Source organism: Canis lupus, chromosome 16 (assembly GCF_011100685.1).
Source record: "Canis lupus familiaris isolate Mischka breed German Shepherd chromosome 16, alternate assembly UU_Cfam_GSD_1.0, whole genome shotgun sequence".
Classification (NCBI taxonomy): domain Eukaryota; kingdom Metazoa; phylum Chordata; class Mammalia; order Carnivora; family Canidae; genus Canis; species Canis lupus.
In genome coordinates this window covers 55,463,546-55,484,503 of record NC_049237.1, presented here as the reverse complement: position 1 = coordinate 55,484,503, position 20,958 = coordinate 55,463,546, and the positions used below count along the sequence as shown (strand labels likewise).

The 20,958-nt window shown below is 43.2% G+C and overlaps 2 protein-coding genes and 1 long non-coding RNA gene across 13 annotated transcripts; 1 reads left to right on the top strand and 2 right to left on the bottom strand.

Annotated features, from left to right (window-relative positions):
* The first annotated feature begins 578 nt into the window (after positions 1-578).
* LOC111090369 lies at positions 579-15,906 on the top strand. Of its 11 annotated transcripts, none has more exons than XR_005371691.1 (9): positions 595-674; positions 4,175-4,383; positions 6,785-6,922; positions 8,404-8,512; positions 9,747-9,834; positions 10,014-10,142; positions 13,780-14,047; positions 14,585-14,701; positions 15,395-15,906. It is a non-coding gene; the product is annotated as an uncharacterized LOC111090369 (long non-coding RNA). The 11 variants fall into 11 exon arrangements; XR_005371699.1 differs by having other exon boundaries at positions 9,747-9,856; XR_005371694.1 differs by lacking the exon at positions 4,175-4,383.
* On the bottom strand, positions 6,710-9,195 carry DEFB4A (defensin, beta 4A). Its single transcript, NM_001113715.1, has 3 exons — positions 9,061-9,195; positions 8,415-8,494; positions 6,710-6,905 (listed from the first exon to the last, which is right to left on the bottom strand). Exons 2-3 carry the CDS (start codon positions 8,470-8,472, stop codon positions 6,766-6,768), a joined length of 198 nt encoding a protein of 65 aa, NP_001107187.1. The 5' UTR covers positions 8,473-8,494; positions 9,061-9,195; the 3' UTR covers positions 6,710-6,765.
* On the bottom strand, positions 15,278-16,836 carry CBD103 (beta-defensin 103). The gene is given in 2 exon segments (NM_001129980.1): positions 15,278-15,521; positions 16,666-16,836. Coding segments are annotated over 2 exon segments (204 nt in total). The 5' UTR covers positions 16,724-16,836; the 3' UTR covers positions 15,278-15,375.
* Between the last annotated feature and the right edge of the window lie 4,122 nt (positions 16,837-20,958).

Below are 20,958 nucleotides of genomic sequence, written 5' to 3'. Positions count from 1 at the left end.
TGACATTTTGTGTTTGTGCAGAAACAACTTAGTGATAAAATGGTTCTGCTTTCGAATCCCGTGATCTGCATTTGAACCTTTCACTAAGTAGAGATCTATTTCAGTTTAGTGATATTGACCTAAAAATAGAATGTTTGCAGTAATCTGTTTAAACAAGTCACACTTAATTCTGTGCATTCACTGTGAGCGTTTTACTTCCTTGACTCCAGGAACATCACTTTTCTAATAGTACTAATAATAGCAATAATAATAATAGAAGAAGAAAAGAATGTATAGACTGAAACCTTTTGCCCTGCCTCCTATACTTGTATACTGAAAGCAATCCTTTTTTTGTAGATTCCCCGGATATCATGCATACATTCCCACCCCTTCTTCAACCACTGATGGCTCTCTCCTGGGAAACTTACTTTGCGGTTGATTCCTCCTCTGTTCACAGGCTGTCTGCTGCCTGTCATTCCAGCATCTGGGAGTGGCTGCCCATTGCCATATAATTAGGGGTCAGATCAACAATGGGCAGAGGGAGGTCACACAGGATGCATTGTGATCCTTTACTGACAGGAGTCACTTTGGTGAGGGGAGGGGGATGAGACAGATCTGAGTGGTATCAAACCCCCAGAGGAAGAGGAGAAGTGGGGACTGTGTAGACACTCCTTCCAAAGAGTTTTGCTGAGAAAGTAAGCAAAGACAAAAAGCAATAACTGGTCAATGACATAGTGTCAAAGAAAATGTCTGTGTTTGTTTTTAGTTTTTATAGATTCAGTAGAGGGGGCAGCAGGGAGAGTATTGTTCATGAGTAAGCAAGAGAAAGGACAAGAGGGACCCAAGTGGATAGGTTGGTCTTAGACCAGAGCACAAGCCCATTAATTCATAATCCACATAGAAAAGCTATCCTCTTCTTGCTACTGAAGTCAGAAAGGTATTCCTCCCACCTGAGAGTCATAATAAGACTTGTAGGAATGTTATGGCAGTAAAACATTAATATATTTATAGGGTAAAACTTAAAAGTTTAGAAAAAAACTAAAAATCAAAATCCCAGTAGAGAAGATGATAGAATTTCAATAAACTGTAAAACCAAATCACATTTAAAATCAGATGAAGTCTAATCAATAATAAAACAGGCTAGAAATAAAGAATAAAGAGACATGAGTCATCTGAGGTATTATATCAACATGACAAATCAGACCAAGGAGATGAAAAGGATGAACAAGCTTGTGGCTGTTAATTAATGAACAGGAATTCGGATCCAGGAGCAAAAATGAAAAATTTAAACTTGAAGAAGATTAAGGATTTTGGAAGCCAAGGAAAATATTGACGGTCAGGAGAGATCTAGAAAAGATGAAAGTTTCCAGTTAATAACCTGAGCTAAGGAAAGCTGCTGAAGAGTTTTAAGAAGATTAATGTTTGAAAGTATGATCTGTAAGATCCCTCCCAAGTTATTGCAAAGTAAGAGATTGATAAAGCTTAATGCGGCCCTTCAGACGAAGAGGCCCTGGGTGACAGGAGTATGATTCTGAGGGTCTGAGGGTATGATTTCACTCCTTTTCATATGTGTTCTGAGGGGCACATGACACAGGGATGCGCAGAGGGAGTGGATGTTGGCAGAGGCACCACGGGCTTTTGCGTGAATAAACATAAAAAATGTGTATGATCCTCTCCACAATAGTGGCACTCTGCCTTTATTTTGTCTGTGGCTCATTAAACAAATCCAGGTTTTGGTGCTATACCCTGGATATATATCAAAACATATAATTTTTAAGTAGTAAAGTAAAACTTCATAGTTTAAGGCCTAAATATCTTAACAAAACCAACGGCAAAACACCAAAACAGAATAGTGATTCAGCACCGAGAATCCAAACCATTTATTCAAGGAAGCTTCTCTCCAACTGGGGAGAAAGTAAGATGATAATTTATAAGTGCCGAGTAAGCATAAGCATTGAAGGTAACAATGCAGGTCTTTCTCCAAAGCAACACTGAATTTCCGTTTTCATTACATTATGTAACTTTGCCTCAGTGTTTCACTGGGAGAGAATCGCAATGGGACCAGTGGGACCAGAGCTGCCCCATAGGACTTTGTGTTGATAGGAATATTTTCCATCTGTGAGGCCCAACATGGCAGCACTGGCCACAGGGGGTTATTGAGCACTTGACTGGGTCTGACTGAGGATCTGAATTTTAAATTCTATTAACTGAATTAACTAAAATTTATATTCAAGTAGCTGCCTGCAGCTAGCTTCTACTGTAGCAGACAATGCGGGCTTAGATGCAAAGCGATATAGTGCGACCTCAAGATTAGACCTCTCCTGGCCCACAGCCTTCTCTTCTCATTCTTGTTGCCTATTGGAGTGCCTGACCCAATGCTGCCTCTTCGTATTTGTGAAGGAATGAGTTTATGATGGCTATCTTCTATTTGTGTTTATTAACACTGTTGGGTTCTAGTTCGTTCCCTGTAGTTCGTGAATTCCTCCCTTTGCTTGGGAGGTGATAATCTAGAATATCACAGCTGGAAGATACACTAAAGGGCTTCCAGTTCAGGAAAGTCAAACAGCTTGGTCATTTGGCCATAACGACTGAATCTTTCAGGAGTGCTGTGTTGAGAAAGACTCTGAGGCCATTTCAGCAAGAACTAGAAGAATGTCACCATCAATGGGTTACATGGTTGGGAGGTGGATGTGAAGAGGGGAAGGAGAGGTGCTCCTGTTATGTATTGCTGCAAAACAAATCAGTCCCAAACCTAGTTCTTTTTTATTACTTTATTATTACCACTCATGGGGATTCTAAAGATAAATTAGGATGAGCTGGATGTCTGGGGCTAAGAGATGCTCATGGGTCAGCAGTGAGATGGGGCTGGAAGCATTTGGAGGCTCACACACATGCCTGGCACATGGGCTGGAAGGTTCCTTGCAGGGGCTGGAACAGCTGGAGCTGGTGGGGCATCTGTGTCTCCATGTAGTCTCTCAGGCCACAGTTTCAGAGCCACCAGCCTTCTCACACAGGGCCTCCAGGCTCCTACGGTGTGTGTCCTCAGAAAGAAAAGCCCAAGTGTGGCTTTGTGACCTCAGCAGCCCCTTAGCATCACTTTGGCCACTCTCTTAGTTGATGAGATCACAAAGCCTTGCTGGGGTTCCAGGGGAGGGGACATGGACTGCACCTCTTGGTAGAAGACCCACTTGGTTCTGGAAGAGTGTGTTTGGAAAATACAATCTGCTCCATGCAGAAGCAGAGCAGAGGCACATGTGCCAGATAATGACTTATTTTTTAAAAAATATTTTTATTTTATTCATATGAGATAGTACAAATGAGTAAAAGCATGAGCAGGGGAGAGGAGGAAAAAGAGAGGGAGAAGCAGAGTCCCTGATGAGCCGGGATCCCAAAGTGGGGCTTGATCCCAGGATCATAACCTGAGCTGTAGGCAGACGCTTAACTAACTGAGCCACCCAGATACCCCAATGACTCATTTTTTAAAATGAAACCCAAAGGGGTTAACTGTCTTTCCCAAATCATTTAAGACCAGCCCCGCTGCCCTGGCAAGAACCTGGAGTTGGGTTTGACCTCCTGGAATAAAGATGACAGGGCCACTCGAGAACGCACCCTGCCTGGCTGCTAGAACAAGGGCAGCTCTACGCCCCCTGCTGCCTCCTGGGGCTGTGGGCTGTGGCCTCTGTCGGGAACAGTACAGAGAGCGCCCCTTCTTCCTTCTGCTCTACAGATGTGAGATAGGCAATGCCTAAGTCCTCCTCCCCCATTCGCCCCAGTGAAGATTTTCTTCCTTTAGGACCAGTTCTTTAAGAAGGAGCTGAGCATGGAACACCCAGGTGGCTCAGTGGTTGAGCATCTGCCTTTGGCTCATGGCATGATCCCAGGGTCCTGGGGTCTAGTCCCACATCGGGCTCCCTGCAGGGAACTTGCTTCTCCCTCTGCCTGTGTCTCTGCCTCTGGGTGTCTCTCATGAATAAATAAAATCTTAAAAAAAAAAAAAAAAAAGCGGAAGGAGCCGAGCAGATTCAATAAGAAAGAATTGGCTGCAGTCTTTAAAATTAATATCTTTTTTCTTTTGTCTCTATACTTGCAACAACACTATAGGCTATTTATAGTTTTATCCATTTAAAAGATGAGGTGAGGGAGCTTTAAAGATTCTAAGTAACTCAATTCATTGTTTACTCCTTTATCTGACCAGAGTCATCATTGTGATGATAATGATGGTAATACAATAGCTACAATTCATTGATCCCTTTCTCAGTGCCCACAACTGTGCTGTAGCTCTTCCCAAATCATATCCCAACAAATCCATATAACTGGCACGAAACCAAGTCCGCCAACCTCCTGGGATCAACCTTTCGTTTATATCAGAATCATATACCTGAAGTTCCCTCCTCAAACATGCAGGTAGGTAAAATCCCTTTTTAAGATTTCTTAGGATTTCCAAGTGTGCTTGTGCTCATCTGGCATCAAACCCCAGCTGCCAACATCTCCCGCTGATGTAGGAAAGACATTAGGATTGGAAGCTGACGGCCAAGAAAGAATTCCTGTGAAATCTTTGGTGCAAAAGGGTTGTTTTATTAAAGCACGGAGACAGGACCCATGGGCAGGAAGAGCTGCCCTGTGGTCATGAGAAGTGGCCCATTGTATACTTTCAAGTTGGGAGGGGGGCAGGGAGAGCATAGGTCTCTAAGAAATTTTGGAAGCAAGGTTTCCCGGACCTTTAGGGATCTAGCTCTTATTGGGGAAGGTCATTTGTTACAGTCTATTAAACCCTGAGTCATGAGACCCTTCAGATGTGTATCGGTGGGCCATGTGCTTGGGGGATGATCGCCAACACATATCTTGGGGGTTTAGAGATAACGGAAATTTCTAAAGGAATTTTTATATGTTAATGGAGACTCACAGGATCCTGGGGTTGGGGCTAAGATTGCCCCTTGCCTTCAGCAAAGTATTAGCATGGAGGTGATTGTGTCCCTAGAGGAATATCCCTCTGCCTGTTTCAATGACTTGACAATGGGCTGTAGGTAGTAAGGATATTTAATAAGTTTTCTTCTGCCTTTGTTCCCACATCACCACCGCCTTTGGATCCCAGGTATGGATCCTGCAGCTGCTTCTGTCTCTTGCTTCTCAGACTCAGTGTGATATGGTCCCTTGTTCCTTGGCTGAGATCCCACACCCCAAAGGCCAATTGTATGTGACAAGGTTTTATGAATGTTGGAAACAGTGGATGGGGCAGGGGTGTGAGTCACTGCAGAAAACAGAAAACAAATTACCAGTAGACATGACAGCCTTTTGCTGCCACCTCCTCCTCCAGACTCTCCCTCTGGTGTCCCTCCTCCTGCTGTCCCCCTGGGCATCAGCATATGCCGCCCCAAACATGCCACTTAGACATACAGATTATTTTGAGCTGAAGGCAATTGAGAAATAACAGATGCCAAAAAAAGCTCTCTGCTCTCCCCTAGCATTTGCCCAAAAGCAAGCCTAGACCTAGACTCACCAGCCCAGAGATGGTAGGAGAGGAATCCACAGAACAAACTTGCTAACATAACTCTTGTCTTCCGTTAGTCTCCCCATCTGGTTACTTTCCCACCTTTTGCTGCCCTGAAAGCCTCAACTCCTTTTCCTTCCTCTTGTGACTTCTCTGCATTTATTGCTCTTTGTTACGATGTTCTAAAAGTCCCAGATTCTAACCTCCCTCCAAGTTACTCACCCCTGGGTTTCTCCCACACATATACACACTGTACATGTTAATAAATTATATTTTTCTCATTTTTATGAGATAGAGAGTCAATCTCTCTATTAGCAGTTTAATTTCTAGGATCTCAGCTAAGAACCTAGGAAGGTAGGGAAAGGGTCTTTCTTCCTCTAAACCCCATGGGTCTGAGACCCTGGTGGTGTCTAAACAGCGTCCTAATGAACAACTAAACTTTTATTTTCAATACATAGATCCATTTAGCACTTATTTTTCTTTATCTCCATATTATGTATATTTCCAAAAGCTTTGCTTTCAAAACTAAAATGTCTATTGTGTTTGCTTAAACCATAGAGCAATTTTCTCTTTAAAAGTCAATCATGGGGATCCCTGGGTGGCACAGCGGTTTGGCACCTGCCTTTGGTCCAGGGCGCGATCCTGAAGACCCGGGATCGAATCCCACATCGGGCTCCCGGTGCATGGAGCCTGCTTCTCCCTCTGCCTGTGTCTCTGCCTCTCTCTCTCTCTGTGTGACTATCACAAATAAATAAAAATTTATAAAAATAAGTAAATAAATAAATAAATAAATAAATAAATAGATGTCAATCATGGGGATCTCTGGGCGGCTCAGTGGTTTGACGCCTGCCTTCGGACCAGGACACGATCCTGGAGTCCTGGGATCGAGTCCCAGTCGGGCTCCCTCCATGGAGCCTGCTTCTCCCTCTGCCTGTGTCTCTGCCTCTCTCTCTCTCCGTGTCTCTCATGAATAAATAAATATTTAAAATAAATAAATAAATAAAAGTCAATCATTCACCTGTTACCCAGGAATGAGTGAAATTACTAAAAATCTGCATTTTTCCCCTTTTGACCCATTATAGAGTAATTATTTTTCCATAATAGAGGTGAGAGAATACCTATTAGAGTCTAATCTTAATCTGAGTTCATAAAACTCCGGAACACCACACAACCAGAATTACAGGAAATTGGTTCCCTGATTCTGAACAGTGATTTAACTAGTTTTACATTTTACAAACATATCTTAGGGGAGCGGCTTCCCGCTCCACCATGGTCTTGGCAGTTGGCTTTCCTTATTTCTACTTCTGTCTTCTGCAGCATTTTTGTATGGGGAAGAAACATCTGCCAATCTCTTCCCGGTTATGAGGGCATCTGAATGGAAAACAGAAGCCACTGCTCCCAATACAAGATAGAGGAAACAGAACCCTTCCAGAGAGACCTGAAAAGAAAAAGGAGGTTAAAAATTTGTTCACACACCATTTCAGGAAGACTCCAAGCACGAGTCATCATCCCTTCATAAATCCTTGAAGGGGCACCTGGGTGGCTCATTGGGTTAAACATCTGACTGTTGGTTTCAGCTCAGATCATAATCTCAAAAAAAAAAAAAAAAAAAAAGATCATAATCTCAGGGTCCTGAGATCAAGCCCTCCCTTGGGCTCCCTGCTCAGCAGGGAGTCTGCTTCCCCTCTACTTCTCCCTCTGCCCCTCCCCTAGCTAGTGCTCCCTCTTTCTCTCTGAAATCAATCAATCAATCAATCAATCAATCAATCAGTCCTTGAGGCAAAATCTTCTTTCCCAAGAACAGGGCTCTATGACCATGATAATTTTGACATGGGTGTGACTTCTCATAGATAATTTTCTGACGAAGGTACTGGCTCTGCTGTGTCTCTGTGGATACTTGTTCTTGAAGAATCAGATGGCTGGACACTCTAATTTGTGGCAGAGTGACTTGGGCCACTGGATGTGTTCAAGGGGAAGAATGTTGAGGGTTTTGTGCAAATGTGTCTCTACCCCAAGAAAATAAACTAGAGACCACTAAAGGTCAGTAGTTACCAAACAGAAAAAGCAACCCGGAGGCCGTTTGTTTGCTTTTCATTCTCCCAAATTATCTGGTTCATTGAGCATTTGGGCTTAGGTGAGAAGCGAAGACGCAATGAAAGGGTAATTATTGCTTTATAAACATTTAGTCATCTGAGTGCTATCATATGAACATAGCAAAGTTATACAAACGAGATTTACAGTGTTATTTCATATTTTTGCTGTTTTCTCAAAACCTTCTCTCTCTTCTTCCCTCCCTCCCTTCCGTCCTTTTCTTTATCTTTTTCTTTATCTTTTTTTTTTATCTTTTTCATTTCTTTCTTTTTTTTTAAATTTTATTATAATGACTGTAAGTGTCAAGACAAATTAAAGGAAGGAGTAGTAACCAAGTGAATGATGCTAAAGCTCGCCCACACTCAAAAAGATGTGACAGTGAACAATATACTCCTGATGATTTCCCTTGTGGAGAGACTACACAGGGACACACACTGGCAAAAGCTTCCAAAATGTATAATGGGAGCCCTAGTCCTATTATGAGTTTCTCCAGGTGACTGAAAACCCCACTGATTCTAAAAGGATAAAAAAGACAGCCAGGATTTCTATCCTTGGAGTAAAATGAACCCTATTTCTACTTAGGAAGGCACGGTACTTAGGCTTTAAGCATAGACCCTTTGATCTTGCCATGAAATAGCAGTGGAGCATTACCCACTGATTTAGTCCGTTAGGCTGAGTTGAGAAAAAAATGAAACTGAGAACTCCCTTAAGATCTTCTGCACCTTTCATGGTAAAGGGAGAGTATTTAGTTGGAATGAATGATTCAGATAATCTATTTAGTCTGGAAAAAATTAGTGAGAAATTTCAGTCTATCTGCAAATTATTTCAAGCTTCTTAATTCTCAGGTCCATCTTACCTGGAGTAGGTGACGAGAATAAAACTGGTAATATGAAGAAGAGACAATGGATCTTCATGGTTGACAAACTCAGGGACTAGCTAAGGATGGAGAGCAAGGTGATTTTCTTTCATTTTTCGTAAAGATTAAGGGAACTTGGTTACTTGCAGAAGCAATGTTTGCAATTCTAGTAAAATTACACGACAGTGAAAAGGTTGCATCTTTCCTTCTGTCTCTTGTGTCTTGCCAAGACACATAACATGTCTCCTGAACCACAGGATCCTATGCCTCAGAAATTGCTATCATGCTTCCATTTGGGATGCAGAAAGCATATGCACAATTGGATTCTTTCTGGCAGTGGATCCAGGTGGTGTGGAGCTAGGCCTGGTCTGTGTCCATTTGGTAGCCATCCTAGGATGCAGAGCCTGGGTTTAATCTGTTCCCATTGTGGTTCTTCTAAGCTCCCAATTTCCTGTGCTCCCTGCAAGGGACAGGAGGCAGAATGAGGCCAAAATCGTTTTCAATTCAGTATGCCTAGGGGATAGTCAAGCCTGGCTGTGAATCAGGACTTGGTCAGACCGAGAATCTCTATGGATACTCTGGGAGTTTGGGCAGGACAGAATAGGTTAACTATTGGACCTGAGAGAAGACAGGAAAAGTAGGTTACCTTCAGCAGGCAAAGGACCCCATGACACCTGAATTTTCATATACGATTGAATTTATGTGAAGAGCCTCTAAAATTCACCACCAATTACGATACAGACTATGAATTAGGGTGATATCTTGTTTCTCCTCTTCAAAGAAATACTGACGGGCCAAAGTAACTGGATTGTCACTTCTTGATGTCACTTCTTGATGACACTTTCTATGCAAATGAGGATTCTAGGAACCTGCCTTTGTGACTTCAGGTTATTCATAGAGTATGATCATTCTTGTTCAGATCCCAAGTGGCATTTGAAGATGTTGAAGGTAACATGGTGTTTTGTGTGGCAACAGTTTGTTTTTCTTAGAGTAGCCTTCTGGGGGTATGTGATGAATTAATAACTAAACCTCCAATCATAGGAACAAGGCTTCAGTGGTGTAGACCTACCGAGGAAATGCTTTTGGGGGGAGAGATCTTCTTGGAGATGTAAAATCGCAGGACAGAGCATGCGCTCCACCTCCACCAGGGTGCACCTTTTCCAAATAAATACAAACTACATATCTGAAATAAACAGGTCTTTTTTGTAATGGTGAGCGCAGGGCCCTTACTCAGGGAAAGAAATCGGACACATGAACCATGGGCATTTCTATGAAAAAAGATACATAAATAAAATGTTGACAATTTTTGCAATTTTTTTCTCCACTATACAGCGTAGCTTTGGATCTTTTGTGTGGCTGATGAAAGGAGGATGGGACTATGGCTAGATGGACCTCCTCAGAGCCTGAGGATCACACAGAAGTGAGTGGCCATGGACACACTTGTAAGCCCCACTTTACTTGATTATTCAGGCAACCTTAGCCATTCAGGGTCTTTTGTGGTTCTATACACATTTTATGATAGTTTTTGTCTCTGTGAAAAAATGCCATTGGAACTTTTCTAAAGATGATCATTTTAAGTTTAATTCATGTTTTTCATAGGAAAAGGAATAACATCTTTGTTGGAGTTAACCAAATTCATCATTAATACTCACCTGATAAGGTAGAAATAAGACTGAACATTAATTTGATCATAAAGACATCCCTGAGTGCTGCAGACCATCTTTTTCAGTAAGTTGGGAAATCTGTATTTCTAACACAATTTTATAGCCCTCAATCTATTCTATTTTGTTTTTTAAAGAAAAAATGGTATATATTTAAGGCATACAAAATGATTCGATATGTATCCATAGTGACATGGTTACTACAGCCAAACTAATTAACGAATCTCCTCACATAGTTACTGTCTCTTGGTTGTATGGCAAGAGCACCTGAAATCTATATTCTTAGCAAATTTCTGGGGTTCAACACTGTATTACTAACCCCGGTCATATGCTGTACACAGGATCACTAGACTTTCTCATCTTACATAACTACCACTCTGTAGCCTTTGGCCAATATCTCCGTTTCTCTCAGGACCCCACCCCTAGTAACCACCATCTGACTCTGCTTCTAGTATCCAGCTCTTAGATTCCACGTGTCCGTAACAACAGGCAATAATATTTCCTTTCTGTGTCTGTCTTATTCCACGTAGCATAATGCCCTCAATACTGTCCACATGGTTGCAAATGACAGGATTTCCTTCCTTCTGAGTGGCTGAATAATATTCCATTGAATGTATAGCACACTTCTTCACCCATCCATCTGCTGATGGATGCGTAGGCTGTTCTCATATCTTAGCTATTGTAAATACCGCTGCAATGAGCATGGGAGCACAGATAGCTCTTCAAGATTCTGGTTTTGTTCCTTTGAGTCTATACTCAGAAGTGGGATTGCTAAATCCCCCGGTATATCTTTTTCTTGAGGAATCTGCTTACTGTTTTCCACTATGGCCATATCATTGTGGTCGTACTAATTGACATTCCTATTAATAGTGTACCACAGAGGCCCATGGTGGCTCAGTTGGTTGGGCATCTGCCTTCAGCTTGGGGTCATCATCCTGGGGTCCTAGGATCGAGCCTTGCATTGGCTCCCAGGGAGCCTGCTTCTCCCTCTGCCCCTCTCCTTCTTGTGCCCTCTCAAATAAATAAATAAATAAATAAATAAATAAATAAATAAATAAATAAAAATCTTTAAAAAAAATAGCATACCAAAGTTCCTTTATTTTCTACACCCTTACCAACATCTGTTTTATTTTTATTTTATTTTTTATGCTGGCCGTCCCAGCAGGTGTGAGGTGATAGGTGGTTTTGATTTGCATTTCCCTGATGATTAGTGATGTTGAGCATCTTTTCATGTGTCTGCTGACCACTCAGAGCAAAGGAAACAACAAAATGAAAAGACGACATACAGATTGGGAGAAAATGTTTGCAAACCATATATCTGATAAGGGCTTAATATCCAAAATATGTAAGGAAAACATACAACTCATTAGTAAAACAACATACAAGCTGATTTTAAAATGGACTGAGGACCTGAATAGACATTTTCCAAAGAAGAAGTACAAAGGGCCATTGGAGTTTTGATATTGATTCCATTGAATGTGTAGTTGCTTTGGAAGCACGTCTTAAACATAAGAGAAAAAAGGGGGACGTGACATGCCCTTGGAGGAGGTAATGGTGAGGGTGTGAATTACCATCACCTGGTGGCAACTCTTTGTCTAACTCACCCCAAGATGCATACATGTTTTCATTTTCCTGCCTGCTTAAAGGGAGTGTGTATATCCAAGGCATCTTATGAGTTCCCCCCTTTTTTTTCTTTTTCCCTCTTAATGAACTAACAATGTCATGGTCCTCTCAAAGATTACCAGGTGTCCATTTTCTTTTTATTCACTTTTATCCTCTTTACTTCGGGTTACTTCCCTTTATTCTAGCTCTTTAGGGTAGACATTTATGTGGTTGATTTGTGAGATTTACTCCCGTTTACCTTAAAAGCATTTGGTATTATAAATTTCTCTCTAAGCACCGCTTAAGCTGCATTCCCACAAATTTCGGCATACTGTTTTCATTTTTAATGAGTTTAAAATATTTTCTGACTTCCTATGTGATTTCTTCCTGTACCCATTAGAAGTATGTTGATTAATTTCCACATATTTGGGGATTTTTCAAGATATCTTTGTAAATTCCACTGTGGACACACACAGTGTATATCTGTGTAACACTGAATAATGTTAAATTGTTTTCATTTTTGAGACTTGTTTTACAGCCCAGTATGAGCTGTATTGCATAACATTTTAATGGATTCTGTGATTATTGAGTAGAGTGTCCTATAAATTTCAATTAGGTCACACTAAATGGTAACGTTGTTCATGTCTTCTGTATTATTGCTTATGTTTTATCTGCTTTTTCTTTTCATTACAAGTGAAATAGTGACAATATCTAATTGTATTTATGTATTGGCTTTTCCTCTCATTTCTATCAATTTTCCCTTAAGACTTTTGGGACCTTGTTATTCAGAGCATGCTAATTTAGTATTAATATATGTTCTTGGGGAATTAACCACCTTATCACTGGGGAAAGTATCTCTTTTTATCTCTGGTAACGCTCCTTCTAAAATGAACTCCGATTTATAGGCAATTCGCCAACATGGCCAATTCCATTTTCTTTAGATAAATAGTTTCCTTAGCATACTTGCTTCCTGTCTTTTATTTTTAATCTATCTTTGTCTTTCCATTTGATATCTCAAGTGGATTTCTTATAGACAGTACGTATCTTTTTTTTAAGGTTTTATTTATTGATTTGAGAAAGGGAGAACGAGTGGTGGGAAGGGGCAGAGGGAGAGAGAGAAGCCGACTCCCCACTGATTGGGGCACCCCAACGCGGAGCTCAATCCCAGGACCCTGAGATCACAACCTGAGCTGAAGGAAGACATGTAACCAATTGAGCCACCCCGGCACCTGTGTATCTTATTTTTTAAGAAGTTGGCAATCTCTTCCTTTGAGATAGAATCTTAGCCACACTCTCTTGTGCAACCTATAGAGCCAAGTTTCCAACTGTCATTATTTTTCTTCTGCCTGAAGAATTATTATTATTATTTTTGATAGTTGAGGTTGTCTGGTGAGGAATTTTCTTAGCTTTTTGTTATTGTTTAAAAAGTTTTACCTTGGGCAGCCCGGGTGGCTCAGCAGTTTAGCACCACCTTCAGCCCAGGGCGTGATCCTGGAGACCCAGAATTGAGTCCCATGTCAGGGCTCCCTGCATGGAGTCTGCTTCTCGCTCTGCCTGTGCTTTGCCTCTTTCTCTCTCTCTCTCTCTCTCTCTGTGTGTGTGTCTCTCGTGAATAAATAAATAAAATCTTAAAAAAAAAAAAGTTTTACCTTTGGGCACCTGAGTGGCTCAAGTCAGTTAAGCCATTGCCTTCAGCTCAACTCTTGATCCTGGGGTCCCCATATCGAGCCCCACATCAGGCTCCCTGCTCAACAGAGAGTTGGCTTCTCCCTCATTTGCAGCTCATACTCCCTCTCTTGCTCACTGCCTTTCTCAAAAAGATAAATAAAATCTTTAAAAAAATAAAAGTTTTACCTTATTTTTTTTAACAGATTTTATTTTTCAGGGCAGCCCGGATGGCTCAGCAGTTTAGCGCAGCCTTCAGCCCAGGGCATGATCCTGGAGACCCGGGATCGAGTCTCACATCAGGTTCCCTGCATGGGGCCCGCTTCTCCCTCTGCCTGTGTCTCTGCCTCTCTCTCTCTCTCTCTCTCTGTCTCTGTCTCTCATGAATAAATAAATAAAATCTTTTAAAAAAATAACTCTCAGATTTTATTTTTCAGAGCAGTTTTAGGTGCACCACAAAACTGAGCAGAAAGTACAGCTATTTCCCGTCTACCTCCTGTCTGGACACATGCACCACCTCCCTCAAGATCCATATCCTCCCAGAGGATCTGTTACTTACAACTGATAAACCTATATTGCCACATCATTATTCCTGGGAGTAGTTCCAGACTGGTTCCCTTTAGAGCTCAACAGCGCTACTACAAAGGCAAGCCCTTTCTGAGGACTCTCATCATGTTGCTGTGGGAACGCACAAGTTCCAGCCTGGTATGTGTTCCTTGAACTGTCCATCCAATCCCTCAGGTGTTTTTGTTTCCCTGTGGATTTGCCAAGTTTTACCCCAGACGTGCTCAGACCAGCACTCAGGGCAAGATTCAAAGGAGCCCTGTGCTGCACTTGGGAGCTCCACCCCCATCTAGATGCCCCCTTCTGCTTTTCCGCCCGGGGAATGGGGGTGTTATGCTGCCTGAACTTTGATTCCATCTCTCGGACTCAGAAGGATTGCTGGTCTGCTTGGGTTTTCCTTCCCTGTGCTTTGGCCTGGAGTCTGCTTCCTGCAGGAGACTGGAGACAATGGATCTCACTCATGTGGCCCCCGTTCCGGCAGCCACAGTCCCATGCTGCTGGCCGGCCGGTGCCTAGAAGGCTTGTCTCACATCTCTACTTCCCTAGTTGCATCATGTTGGAGGGCAGTTTCCACAGAAGTGCATGCTTTTTTGATAAAAAGTGGGATCTAAGTTCTTCTTTTTGGGAATCTGCTCACTCCCCTCTTCCTGAGAGCCTGGTTCTCTTGTCTTTCCATAGGGCTGATGTGGGGCAAGTTGGGCCTCCCATGGCATCTCCTGGAGTCCTTCAGTATCCACATAGAGAGGACACTGAAGAGTTAAACTGCAGAGCCTCAAACCGCTGGAATGTACTTCGGTAAACACTTTCTGCGCAGCTTTTATGCTCAAGACACTTTCCTAGGCAGTCCAGCAATGATTAAGACAAGGTCCTTGCCCTTAAAAAATGATGCAATCGAATAAAGAGATTGGAAATATGCAAATATATACACCGCAGAGGTCAAACAGATTCACAGAAGGAACACTCAGTCAGAACCCTGCAGTGAATCAGGGGAAAGCTCCTATTCTTTTGGGAAAGCGGCTCTCTTTGTAAGGAGGAGGTAGGATTGTGATGGTCCCCGGGGGATGGGTGAGAGTTGGAAGGGCTACTATATGCCAGGTATGAGGTCAGCAGGAGCAGGGGCGTGGGTGGTAGGAAAGCAAGGGGAATATTTTGGGAGGAATAGGGAGTCCAACCTCACCTGGGCACATAATTTGCAAAAGAGGAGTCAAATCTGATAACGCTTGTAAAATGAGTTTAGGCCCCTTTGGAGATTCCTCCAGAGATTATCCTGTGTTTGAATTAAAGATGAGTCAGTGAACACTTTCTAAATTATCACGTGGTAACAACTGCCACAATAACCAGACTTTAAAAAGAACGATCAAGCTTCTAATTCTTTTGAAAAAAAAAATATTTAATTCGGTTTTTCTTCTATAAACTTCCAGGAGGCATTTTCACACTTTACAACGCTCCCATCCCATTTCTGGATTTTTTTATTTCTTTCTTCGGCAGCATTTTCGGCCAGTGGAAGAACAGCGGCCTATCTGCTCCTCCTTTGGCAGGCAGCTCAACAAGGCGCACCGACCGCTCCTTATTCTGCAATAATACCTCTGCAGGGTATTTATAATTCCCCCATTTCCTGCAAAGAAAAAAACAGAACGTGCCGGAAAGCTTTAGGAAGGCTTTGCTCCGAGTACAAGGCTTTTGGAATTCCCCAGATGTCTGATGTCTTCCCTTTCTCTTACTCTTCCCCTGAGCCCCAGTACACACTTCTCCTTAGGGTCAGGTAGGGAGTTCAGTTATAATCCTCATTGTACACCTCACAGGGATGAAGACATACATCCATTTCTTTAAATTAAGAAATGAGGAAACACATGGTATAAAGATACTGGTTAGAATTTGGTAGATAGGGATCCCTGGGTGGCGCAGTGGTTTGGCGCCTGCCTTTGGCCCAGGATGTGATCCTGGAGACCCAGGATCGAATCCCACGTCGGGCTCCCGGTGCATGGAGCCTGCTTCTCCCTCTGCCTATGTCTCTGCCTCTCTCTCTCTCTCTGTGTGACTCTCATAAATAAATAAAAATTTAAAAAAAATTTTTAAAAAAAGGATTTGGTAGATACCAGTTTGTAATTTCCTTTACACATAAAATATTATTCTGATCACTATTAATCCTTCAAGGGAATTGTTTGTTTTTCTTTTATTTTAGGGTGTTTTCTTTCTTTTTTTAAAAAATTACTTTTTCTTTTTTCTGTAAAATGAGAAAGTAGAGAAAGGACTATGCAACCAACTGTGCTTCTATAGGCTTTTATAGGCCACAGCTCAGCCCCACAGGGGCGGTGGGGGAGGGGCATGGCCACCCTGGGGCCCAAGCCTTGGAGCCTACAGGTGCAGGGGCTGGTCACAGTGGTCCCTTGGGGGCTTGCCAAAGACTCTACTTGCAGTCACTAAGCTAGTAAGTGGAAGTCTGTGCTTCTGATCTCAGATTAAATCCATCTCTCCTGTTGGTGTTAAAGTTTTTGTATCACTTTCTTTATGTCTCACGAGTAGGTAAAATGGTCTTTCCATAAAGGGGTGGTCTTTGTGAGCTATTTAGTCTCTGGGAAGATTGGAAAAATAGCTTCAAGATCCCTGATGAGTCTCACCAGAAAAAAAGAAGATGGTGACATCTGTTCCCATACAACAAATATACCTGGTCTACAGTTCCCTGAAGAATGGAGAAAGGCAGACTCTGAATGACATATTTGCGATTCCTTCACCCCTCTGGCCTCCCCACCCCATCTTACCTGGAACAGGCATCAAGAACAGCAAGGGCAACAGGAGGAGAAGGTAATAGATCCTCATGACCAACAGGCTTCGCGACAGGCTGAGACTGGATGGCAAGGTGCGTGCACTCGTCCACTTTATAAGGTTGCAGGACACACAGCCATAGGTACAAGTAAGCAGCGGCTGCAATTCCTGTAATAGTACAATGATGACAATATGACTTGTTTCCTGATGCTTCATGCCAGTGTCTCTTACCCCACAGACCACACCCACTCACCCCAAGTTAATTGCAAACCAAAAGGGTGAAGCAAACCTGATGTGAGCACACAGCTATCCTGATGCCCTCTAGGCTCCAGGAGTGCATCCAGGTCTGGCTCAGAGCTCGCTATAGGTGTAGGTGGGAAAACCCCCTTCCTCTTGGGAGCAATCCTAGGGCATGTAGTTGAGAGCTCCTTGCCCCCATTGTGGTACTTCTAAGCTATCTTCTGAAAGTCCTGGGACCATAGCAGTCCAGCTTTGGACATATTCAGAATCCAGGTGTAAACTCAGGCTGGGTCACACCTCAGGTGTGCCTGAAATGGAAATTAGATGGGATCAGCTTCTAGGTAGTAGGAAAGGGAGGAAAAATGGGCTACTTTCCAGAGTCCTTGACCCTATGCTCCTTGGCGTGTGATGTGGGCTATAACATGGGTGAAACATGGCTTACATTTCATCATTATCTGAAAACTGTCAGATTCATGAGTCAAGGTGTCTCATTTTCCTTCATCAGAGGAGGAGAATGCTAGGATGATGTATCTGGTGGACTGGTACCTCCTCCTTGTTGATGACACTCCTTATACAAATAAGGGGCTTAGGAAGGTACGTTCAAGACTTCTGGCTACTTACTCATGGCTTGGGAGCATTCAAGGAAGTCCAGAGATCAGGTAATTTCCACTGGACATAGATTCAGTGTTTAAAGTTTCAATGTTGAAAAAAAAATATTGGATTTAAATGTTAAGGAATCCATTAGTGGTTTGTATTTGTTGAAAGACAATTTAATTGGGAGCTGAAGTCACCATGACGTTGCCTGGCTGTGAATGCAGTTATAGCGGATCCACCGAGGTTCCAGGTATATTAGTTCTAGGAGTGTGCATCCAGGACTACGGTACCCATGGAGTTCTGTAAGCAATCTGAGCACACCTCCTACAGATAGACAAGTGCCGTGTGCTTGGGGTCAGTGGGATGCAAGAGGGTGAGATGCAAAGAGGGACCAGATTGGGTTCTTTCTCTCAGAAAGCACCTGTGATATGCATGCAATAAAATAAGCTATAGAAGGGGCATTTTGACAAGTGTCCTAGTAAGGGTTCTAGCACAGGGCTATGGAAACATAGAAGAAAGGTAATTCACAGTGAACGGCAGGTTTAGATGATTTAAGAAAAGGCTGGAGTTGTAGACACTTCATCTTTTCAAAAGCAAAATTTCCTCAGAAGTTCAGAATTTAAGACAAAGCAGATATTTTTAATCATTATTAGAGAGAGGAGGGAGGAAGGGCAGAGGGAGAGAAAGAATCTTAAGCCCACGCGGGGCTCCATCTAATGACCCAGAGATCATGACCTGAGCCGAAATCAAGAGTTGAATGCTTAACTAATGAGCCGCCCAGGTGCCCCCAAAGAAGGTATTTTTAAATGAGGGAGGAAGCGAGTGTGGGGCGGGATGGGTGTTGGCTGTGCAGACAGCCTTGCTCAGTCTTACCTCCATAGGACAAAAGAGAGGGCGGGGTGGGTGTTGTAGAGAAAGACAACCTGCTCTCAGCCCGGGCGCTCGGAGTCATCTGAGCATCAGGTCACTGGAGATGATTTACTTTTCCACATGGAAAACAGATCTCCACGGTGAACTCTTGGTCTAACTGGTTCTTTCAAAGACTGGAAGGCATTTTAAAGGCAATGCCACTATTTTATGAAGTTCTTTAGAAGCCCTTTACCTCATCAGCTAATTTGGAAGCTGGGGCTTGGGGATGGGGCTCTGGCAGTGGCTCCCCACACCTCCCCAGCTACACAATGAATTCATTGAGGAGCATTTTGAGAATGTTTACAAAAGTCATGAATGTTTGTGGTAAAAATTCAAATAGAAGAGTTAGACAATGTTCTTCACTTTTCCTCTACTGGGGGAGCCACTGGTAACTATGGTGTGCCTTCTTTTTGGCTTATCATACCTTTTTTTTTTTTTTAATGTCAAACATACTTCTAGCTTCTCCAGTCCTGGCAGTTACAGATCTCCCAGCTGATAATGAATTCGGGCCTGTGGTGTCTGACACATGAGAGAGAGTTGGTGCCACTGCCTGGCCCTGGAACCTCGAGTCATGGAGCTTAAAACTGCAGGCCGCACACACTGAGGTGCCGGGCGTGCTCGATTTTTTCTCAGCTCTGACAGCAGTTTCCCGATGTTGATAAGGTTGACGAGGGGAGATGTCAGTTATTTAACATTTTTTGTGTTAGACTTTGTGCTAGCCTTTTTTTTTTTTTTTTTTTAATTCTGTTTTGAAAATATGAAGCAGAGATTTGGTTGATGCAAGTCTGGGGTCCAGGAGCAGCACGAGGTGGAGGGCAGAGTGCTGGACCAGGGTTTGGAGAGAGGAGTTAGCAATTGAACTGTCAGCCCTGTACACTGCTTATTTGGGTTTCCCCGAGTAAGTGCCTTAGTCCTCTGAGCATCTGCACCTCAGCAGTAAGCCCGGAGAGGAGCGGTGGCCCTGGCCGACGGTGGAAGCCCTGGGAGTGAAGGCTGTGGAATTGACTGGAAACTGCAAATTACCAGGTGACCCAAGGATCACCCTGTGGCCCTCAGGAAGTGTAACCAATGAGGGGATGGTGAGTGATGTTCGGGCAGCTTAAAGATGATGGCCTGGGCTCCCAGCAGGGGAATCCAGATATCCACTCCTTTCTTTATCTTATCATAGTCGAAGGGTGGCCTAGCCACTCTCCTTTATGGCCATTTTAGTCTTGTCATGACCACTGCTGGGGGAGTCACCCAGGCAAAGAGACACATTATCCCAGTCTTACAGTTGAGGAACCTGAGGCATTGGTTGAGTGACTTGCCCTAGGCCACCCAGCTAGTCAAGGCCATGCTGTGAACTGCAGGGAACTGTATACATTTTCCAGTAACCCCTGCTCTCAAGGTACCATATACATTGCCAAAGAGATGCCTCGGCATAATAAGGGAAGGCAGGAGGTGGTGAGAAGCCAGGATATTCCTCTACCTCTATGTTAGGAGGCATCTCCTCTGTGCCTCCAAATCCTACCAGAAAGCTGCTTCATCCATGGTCCTAACTTCCACCAAACAGGTCTGCCATGACCTGTTGGGTGCTCCATATCCTAAGGTTTGGAGACATTATCTCCATCCTCCTTCAGCCCCTCTGGTCCTAGGGAAGAGTAAGGAGCAGGTAGGGCTAGTTAGGGAGAGATAAGTAGGTGGCTATGGGATCAGGCTTACAAAAGTCCCAAAAATATGGAGGTGAAAGTAAACCAGAGATAAATAAACCAGATCATCTTGTCCCAGGTGTCAGAGGTGGGGTCTTGTTAGAACAGCTACTTGTGACCCACAGAAAATCACCAGACCCTAAAAGGGAAACGGGCCATTAAAGATGTTATCACCAGTCCTTACTCAGTGGTGATAGCAATAGAGACATTAAAAGGATTTAGGTTCCCTGGTTGGCTTTCAATAAAAGACCAGCCCTACAAGCCCCCATTGGCAACCCTGTTGGGACCCCTCTCACTCCTGAGAGCTCTCTCTGTACCCTTGGTTACTAAATTTCTATCACTTCACCCACTCTCCTTTGTCCAGGAGATTCGTTCTTCGACTCAGTGAGACGAGAACCTTGCTCATCCTGCTTCAGGGACAGTAGTGCCTTTCTGCTATTGCAAATTCTGAGGTGACTCACCATACATTTGGCTTCTTAGCTCTCGTAAATAACTGTCTATATTGAGTTCTCCCCATTTGAGGCTCTTAAATTTATTACAGTTTCTCTGGTTGGCCCTTGATTATACTCAAAGTCCATGCTCTACATTCACAATATTCAAGTCCTGTTAATTCTTCTGCTTATGATATTACGGTATTGTCACCAGCTAGAACAATGCTTTGCTCTGCAGTGTCCTCCTGTATACCTCATCAACATCCCAAAATGTAGCATAAAGTAGGATCCTTGAGACAGTGGTGGGGGGTTGCACGTCGATGCCAGCTTGTCATGGCCTCTCGTTGACCTGTTCTCATACCCCTGTATGTTTCCACTGTAGGTGTATGTGAGGTGGTTTCTAGCACTCCGATTTATCACCGCTATT

Excerpts from the sequence above, each read along its gene's own strand:
- DEFB4A (NM_001113715.1), bottom strand. The coding sequence starts at position 8,472 with ATGAAGATCCATTGTCTCTTCTTCATATTACCAGTTTTATTCTCGTCA. Across the intron at positions 6,906-8,414 it reads ATTCTCGTCACCTACTCCAG|GTCTCTCTGGAAGGGTTCTG; the intron begins GTAAGATGGACC and ends TTTTCTTTTCAG.